This window comes from Aphidius gifuensis, linkage group LG1, assembly GCF_014905175.1.
Source record: "Aphidius gifuensis isolate YNYX2018 linkage group LG1, ASM1490517v1, whole genome shotgun sequence".
NCBI classification, from domain to species: Eukaryota; Metazoa; Arthropoda; class Insecta; order Hymenoptera; family Braconidae; genus Aphidius; species Aphidius gifuensis.
The window spans coordinates 1568308-1576983 of record NC_057788.1 but is presented as its reverse complement, the minus strand read 5'-3'; the positions used below and the strand labels follow the sequence as shown (position 1 = coordinate 1576983).

At 21.9% G+C, this 8676-nt stretch overlaps 1 protein-coding gene across 1 annotated transcript in view; it reads left to right on the top strand.

The window, feature by feature from the left end:
* LOC122860810 (peroxisomal leader peptide-processing protease) overlaps positions 1-8217 on the top strand; it is a 38192-nt gene extending 29975 nt beyond the window's left edge. The window contains exons 3-8 of the mRNA XM_044164806.1: positions 5908-6614; positions 6703-6875; positions 6943-7055; positions 7124-7313; positions 7369-7647; positions 7781-8217. Of these exons, the coding sequence (XP_044020741.1) occupies positions 5944-6614; positions 6703-6875; positions 6943-7055; positions 7124-7313; positions 7369-7647; positions 7781-7863 (1509 nt within the window). The 5' untranslated portion in view covers positions 5908-5943 and the 3' untranslated portion in view covers positions 7864-8217. The remainder of the gene's footprint in view (positions 1-5907; positions 6615-6702; positions 6876-6942; positions 7056-7123; positions 7314-7368; positions 7648-7780) is intronic.
* Positions 8218-8676: the final 459 nt, after the last annotated feature.

Below are 8676 nucleotides of genomic sequence, written 5' to 3'. Positions count from 1 at the left end.
TTTTTCATCCCCTATTTTGTTTATTTATTTATTTTTAATTTATATTGCATTTATATTGCATTATTAATGAATTAAATTTTTTTGTTCATTTTTTTTTTAAATTTATTACTTTTTATTATCTTTGATGTATGTACATACTATTATTTTTTAATTCAAATGTGACATAAAACGTGTGTTATTAAGAGTAATATAATTTTTTTTTCATCCCTTAAAATAATTATTTTATTAACTTATTTAATTTCAAATTTTATAATACTAAAAATAATATAAATTTCTTTTTTTTTTTACATTTTTTTTGTTTACTATGTTGTTGAGGGTTTTGCATATTTTTTTTCATCCCCTATTTTGTTTATTTATTTATTTTTAAATTTTATATTGTATTATATAATAATGAATTAAATTTTTTTGTTTTTTTATTTTATAATTTTTTGCGTATTAAGGGTGAAATATTCTATCAATTTTTCCATCTTTTATTTGATTTATTTATTTATTTATTTTATAAAATCAAAAATAAATTAAATTATGTTTGTATTTTTTTTTTTTTTTAAATAAAGAGAATGTTCTCGTTCAATTTTTTTCATATAAATGTTTTTTTTTTTCTCGATTTCACTTAAATTCCCAAGTGACTCGCGTGAAATCCTCATTCTTGTCACGTCAATACACCTTTCCAATTCTTGTCACATTGTTGAAGTAGTCACACTGAAAAGTATATTCTAATTTGCAAAAAAAAAAAAAAGAATATAAATATTTTAAATTGCGTATTTTTATGTTTAATTTTCAATCTAAATATGTTTATTGAATTTAATGGCATCAATGTTTTACCAAAATTAGAAATTGTAATATTTAACTTTCACCCTGCAGTGAAAAAATATATATATTGTATCATTATTTACTTGTCAAATTATTTTACCACAAGTTTGGTTGATTTTATTTATTTGTTGTTGTTGTTTTAGTTGTATTATTTTTAGTTGGTTCTACTAAATATCTTGAGCATTATAATACCCAATATCAGTAGCAAGATCGTGGGAAACATTCGAGAGTTGTTTCTCGCTAAGATTAAGTTTCGATTATACATATAGAAAATGCGAATATATAAGATTTATATCAGATATATATCTGAGGACGGATGTAGCACAATATTATCCTTTTTAAATTTTGTCTAAACTTCCGTATTGTTATGGTTTTTTATTTTTAATTTTGATTAATTTTTATACTGTCTATTCATTTTTTTGTAAATTATTCTTTCTTATTTTTCTCAATTAAATAATTATTTTTTTATTGTTTATTCATTTTAAACATCAGTCTAATAAACTGATTAATATAAAAAATAAATTTTATAAATAAAAAATTAAATAAAAACTATTAAAGTAATTAATAGAAAAAAAATAAAAAATTAAATTTTTTTTCTATTTTTACAAAACAATTTTAATATTTTAATTTGTAAATATATTTACAATAATAATTATTAATATTTTTATAATTAATTATATTTTATATAAAGTATTTATTAATCCACAAAATATATATTTACATTGTGTACATGATCAACTGTCCTTCGGGCATTAATCCAACTGATTACTTGGATGCAAAACGCGTCGGTTGCTCGATTACATTTATCCGCATGTATAAAAAAAAAAAAAAAAACATATTCAACTTGTTCTATACGTGAGATTTTTTTTTAAATCTTTTTTTTTCCTCCATCAAGTTTTTTTTCATATTATTTTTTATTTATTTATTTTTATTCATCGCGCTCGCGGCTGCTGCCACGCTGTCTATCGTCGCGGTAAGTGTTCACATATTTTTATCTTTTTTTTTTTTATTCAACATTTTTTTTTATTTTACATCATGGCATGCATGACTCCATTTTCATGCCTACTCGTCGTATATGCAGTCTTTCTTCGTCTTATGCATACAAGTTTATTGCAAATCAATGGAATTTCCGCGCACGGAATTTGAACGTGGAATATTTAACGCGCCATCGAGCTACATATTTACCCGCCTCTAACTTGTTGCAACCAGTTGGCGTACCAGAATATATATACCTCCCTGATTATTTATATTTTTTTTTTAAAAATATTTCTATCTTTTTTTTTTTTTTATTCTTTTTTTTATTCAGTATACTATTATTTATTTATTTATTGGAGTTGTGTGTTGCATAGTGCAGAAGTGAATGAGGCGTGTCTCAAGTTGCTGCCACGCTGTCTAGCAAGTTTGCGAATGCCTAACAAGAACCCAACTAACTGCAACTGATGATATGTAAAAATTTTTTATACACTTACCAGCATAATAATTTTATTTATTTTCATCAATTAATTTATTTTTTTTTAACCACTCATTTATGTATCTTATCAAGTTATTATTAATTTTTTTAAAATTTATTTATTCATTTTCTTTGATAATTATTAATAATAATATTATTGTTATTTTTTTTCTTGACAATTATGTAAATGGCTTAACTTTGATAACATGAATATATATGTAAACATTTATACAAGTTTACTACTTCCTTTTCCGTTCGTTTGAGATGTCGCATGAGATTTTTCACTGAGATTAAATGTTGTCGCACCTGTAAATCAACAGATCCCCTCTGTCCTCAATATATTTTAATTTATTTATTATGTCTATTTTCTATAATAATTAAAAAAAATATAATTGTTTAATTTATCATTAAAAAAATAAATAAGAAAGAGCGTTTGTTTTTTTAAATTTAAAATAAACATAAAAAGAATTTTTTAACATCAATAAAACTATCTCCAAATTAACAAAATTAATTTATCTTTAATGATCTATTATCATTATTTATAAACTACCCAAAATCCTCAAACTTTTCAATAAAACAAACAAATAAATTCTAAAAAAAAAATTTCACAAAAAGAAATATATAAAATTATAATTTTTAATTTAAAAAAAAAAATCAATAATAATACCAACAAATCAATAGAGTAATAATGAAAAAAAAAAAAAAATATATTTGTCCTTCTGCAAAATACACAGTATATATTTATCCTCGTATTAATATTATTAATTGATTATTTTATATAAAAATTAAATGTATAAATTAACTGATGATTAAAGCAATTGATTTTAATTAAAAAAAAAAATTAATAAATAAATAATTTAAAAACACATATTATTATTATTATATATATTAATTTTTTAATTTTAATTTTTGATATATTTCAAGGCTGACTTGACGTTTATTTTACTACTTGATTCATATGTGGTTGTCTCAAGGTTTTTCAACGCCTTCAACAAGTATATATGGTTGTCGTTGGGACGTTTTTCTGATCATTACTGATACCAATATACCATTTGTACTTGTATATAAATTTTATATATTTTCTTTTTGCTTTATAAATGTGTGTTTATATTTACAAGTAACAAGTATGCTTGTGTATATTCAACAAACAAAAATCTTGTTGTTAATTCAACAACGTTTGCCATTTTTAAAATAAACAAGAAAATATATATTTAAAATAATAATGATTATGTTACTAAGTGAGACAGAGTGTTGTCTTGAATTTTCATGTTAGATGTTGAATAAAGTTGAACAAGTTGATGGATAAACTTGATGATGATGATGATGATAAAAAGGAAGGTGCCAAACGGTCTGCCAAGTACTTGCTGTTTTTTTCCTTTATAAATATATATATAAATAAAAAAAGGAATCATTGAAAAAAAAAAATAAAAACTAGTTCAGCTTGAATAGTCAGTAAACTACTAGTAGTTTTATATATAAAAGTATATTAACCTGTAATTTTTCATCATTATTTAATTTAAAAAAAAAAAGTTTCTATTTAATTATTTTAATGTAATAATTATTAATATTTTTTAAAAATATTATCTATTAATTATAAACAATTATTGTTTGTTTTTTTGAAAAATAATTGTTTGTCTTTTTTTGATAGAATAGTTATTGTAAAAATTAAAAAATACCAAGGTAAATTGATATTTTTTTTCGTTAGCAAAATAGACAAATTTCTTTTGAATATTTAAAATAATGATGAAAATAGTTTAAAAAATGAAAAAGTCAGAAATTTTTTCCGCGAATACTCAAAGCAGCATCCTCATGCCACACAGAAACTTTGTATTTTTATTTTATTCATTGCTGGCCTCTAATTATCCACAACGTAATCCCACATTTTGCCATTCGACGAATAAGTGACGCATGGCTATTTATAACACACACTTCACATTGAATGAAAAAAAAAAAAAACCAAGATAAGAAAAATAAAAAAAAAAAAATGTGGCAAGTGTACATGCGTATCTATATAAAAAAATAATAATGATCATAAAGAAATAATAATAAAAAAGAATGAAATAAATATAAAGGGATAGTAAAAGAAGAAAAAAAAAAAAATATAGCAAAGACACGAGGAAAAATCTAAAGAAATAGAAATAAAAAAAAAATATGATTTGAAGGAACGTGTGTATGTTGACCTATCTTGACTCAATGCTTGCTAATTTAAATAACTGTCATAAAAAAAAATAAGACACATGCAAAAAAAAAAGAAAAAGTAAGGGAAAAATAATGAAATAAATAAAGGGATAGTGAAAAGATGAAAGAAAAAAATACCAAGGCAATTTAAATAACTATCATTTATAACAAAAAATTATTAAGATTGCTCTATTTTTGTCATGATTAAAATGATAGAAAAAAAATATAAATAACATACGAGAAATAGAAAAAAAAAACTTGATATTTACGTCAGAAATTTTTATGCTCGTGTATGCAATTATAATCGAAATGTCCTTGTTGATATTTCCTTGTTTAAGCTAAAAAAAAATAGAAAAATTATATTTTTTTTTTAATTTGAATGAATAAAATAATGGTAATTTTTTTTCAATTTTTTTAATTGATGATTAATGAATTTTGGGATTGAATTATTTTGACACGTGTTTTAAATTTATGTAGGAATTTTTTTAATTAAATTTATTTTTTTTTTTGTTAAATTTGTGGTGTGTTTTTAGGTGTTTTTTTTTTAAATAAATTACGTTTGTTTACTCATTCATAATGTTGATAACAATATGCATAGTCATTCAACGTCACTTGGAATAATATGATAATACTGTGATCTCATTTTAAATACACCCAAGAAAATTAATATCTTTCGTATTACAACATGTTTGTATTGATAATATATTGTAAATCAATTGCGTATACAATAACAAATATTTTATTTTTTTTCATTTTTTAAATATTAATAATACACATTGATAATTATTTTCTTCAGTTTGAATATATATCTGTACAAATGTTTGTATTGAAAATAAAAAAATAATAAACAAAATTCAATGAAATATGTTAAAAATAAAATAATAAAAATCATTTTATCATAATAATTTTGTTGAATTAAAAAATTTTAAATAGCTGTTTCATAGAAACTGCTATGTTTTTAATTTTTTTTTGTTCTAAATTTTTAGTTTTTCAATTTTTATTTTTTATTTAAAGAATTAGCTTTGATAGCTGTTGAAACACTGTTATAATTTTGATTGAAAAAATATTTTAGGTAAAATTAAATTATCCAAAAAATATGCAGAATTTTTACGGGGTTTTTCTATTTTTAATAATTCATAAATAGATTTTTTTAAGTATATAAATAATATATTATTATTCAAGTTAAACAGTTAGGAATAAAATTTATTTATTTCAATCAATTAATTAATTATAAAATAACTCCCTCATTTTTTTAAAAATAAAATTATCTACATCATATTTTTCGACATAGAAAATCACAAAAATAAAATAATTATTTTATTAATCAATTGTTAATAATTTAATTAATTAATTAACTAACAGTCAACTAATCAAATTTTATTTTCAGCATAAAAAATTAAATATAAAAAAATATATACTAAATCTTCACCAACAATTTATTAATTCATATTATTTTAAATATTTTACAGAGATAAAAAAAAAAAAATAAAATAAGAAAAATAATAATGGATCCCACGAGTGTCTCAATCAGTTTCTCGGAAGGCAGTGCCAGCGAAATACAGGGTACTTCCGGTATTAAAATAGCTCACAATATAATTTTAACAAATGGAATATTGTTAAAATCAAAACTCCATAAAAATAATAATTTACTTGAATTCATTAAAAATATAAAACCCAATGAATTATTAAACATTACCAATGACGATTTACGTGTACGTATAATGTCACCAATAAAAAATTTGCAAAGCAATAATAATATAAATGAAAAAATAGGTGAAATAATATACACATGGCGTTGTCCATTGCTTGCTGATACAATTGATACATTATTTAACAGTTGGAAATTCAGTGAAAAATATAATAGCATTGATAAAATATTATTATCATGTTTTTTAATAATTTCCATAGATATTCCCCAAGATATTCAAAAGATAAATGTTAATTATATTAATAGCTGTTTGAATAATTTATTGAGTACATGTTTGATGATTGATCAGCCAAATAAAGGTGATAATATATTAATTGAATCAACTCCATTTGGTAATCCAGTATTTATCGATTCAATATCATGTGGTATTGCCAGCAACATTTTGGGTATACAACAATGTCTTGTGCTAACAGACGCAACGGCTGTTCCTGGATGCGAAGGTGGTCCTGTTTACGTCATAAAAAATAAGTAGGAAATTCAACAATAAAATAACATTAAATAAAAAATAATTTATCATGTCAATAGAAGCACTGATGATGCTATTATTTACTTTTAGAAAAAATTTTTTTTTTGGAATTGTGATTGCTCCAATGAGCTGGTGTCGTGGTGAGTGGGTTGAATACACTCTTGTCGCGTGTCTAACAATTTGTTTATCAACAATTTTAAATTACAAAAAAAAAGATATAATACAAAAAAAATTTATTGATAATAAAGATATCCAATTATCTGGTAAATATTAAATTTAACAAAAAAAAAATAAAAATTATAAGCTAAATAATTAAATAATTGTTTTTAGAAATTTTAGATAAAAATGTTGTGCTAATAAGATGTGGTGCTGAATGGGGAAGTGGAATTTTATTAGATAAAAAAACAGGAACAATATTAACATGTTCACATGTTGTCAGTCAAGTACGTAAAATAACAAAAATAAATATATAAAAATTAAATAACTATAAAATAAAAATAATATTTATTAGGCACCTGAACAACGTATTAAAGTTGTTCTCCATGATGATAAAACAATAATTAAAAAAAATATTTGGGCAAAATTAATTTATCGTACACCAAATGGATTGCCATATGATATTGCTGTGTTAAATATTGATTCAAGTGTCATAGATCCCACGTTGAGATCATTGACAATTGCCAATGACAATGCTAAAAAAGGTAAAAATAGTTGAATTAGTTTTTTTTTTATATTGTTATTTATTTTATGTTGAAGGTGAAACAGTTATTGCTGCTGGTTTTCCATTTTTTTCATCAACATTACCAACAATAACACGTGGTAATATATCAAGTGTATCAATAAATATGATACAAACCACCTGTTGTGTACAAAGTGGTGCTAGTGGTGGACCTATTGTTCGTCCATCAACTGGTGAATTACTTGGTATCATTGTTTGTAATGTCATAACATCAACAACACTTTATCCAAAGCTTAATATGGCTATTCCTGCTTCAATTATCAAAGGACCAATCGATGAGTACATCAATACTGGCTGTGAGTCACTTTTTATTATTACAATTTTATGAAACAATACCTTTTATTATTTCATACAATTCCTTATATATTTATTTACGTTTATTTTTTTTCAATTAAAAATAATTTTTTTATTTATTTTTATTTATTTTAGGTGTTAAAGCACTCGAGTCACTAACAAGCCAAGAAATATCAACAGAAAAAGCATGGAATTTTCATCTTCCATCAAAAATATAAAAAAAAAAAATTAAAAATCTTTTAAAAAAATTATTTCTTCAACAGATTTTCTAAATAAAAAAAGTAAAATTGAGTCGTTTTTTTTTTAACTACAGTATAATATTTATTAAATTTTTATTTTTTATTGATGATCAAGAAAAAAGATGATTATCTACTTCCTTTCTGATTTCCATAATTGTTAGTTAAAACTTCCACAATAATTTATTGCCTGAGGTATGTACCCTGAAGAAGAAGAAAACATTGAAGTTGTTTTGTAATTATCTTTGAACCCTATAACGTCATTGTTTAAACTGTTTTTCTATTTATTTATTATTAATAGCTTGTTTATCATTTTAACAATTTACGCAATTTACAAAAAAACATGTAGAATATATTTTTAAAAATTTAGTTTGAAAGATAAAATTGAGACAAGTTGTATAAATAAATAATGATATTATTAATAGATTATTATTTAATATTATATTTTGATAATAATTGATTAAATTTAATACGTCATATGATAAAATAAAACATAATACTATTGACCGAGTTTTATTGCGTTTCAGTGGTGAAAGTTGTTAATGACGATGACCTCATGTTAATTAACCAAGAATCAAGATAACTAGTTTCTGATATATTTTAATAATTATTTTTAGATATTTATTTACATCTTATTGGTGATTTAATTATTTAATTTTCAATTTAATAACTAGATCATTTTTATATGAAACAATCATTTATCAATATTGAAAAAAACTGCCTATAAAAGATCATTAAAAGTAAAAAGAAAATTGATGAATTTTGTGGTTTTTTTTTTTAATATAATTTTTAGTT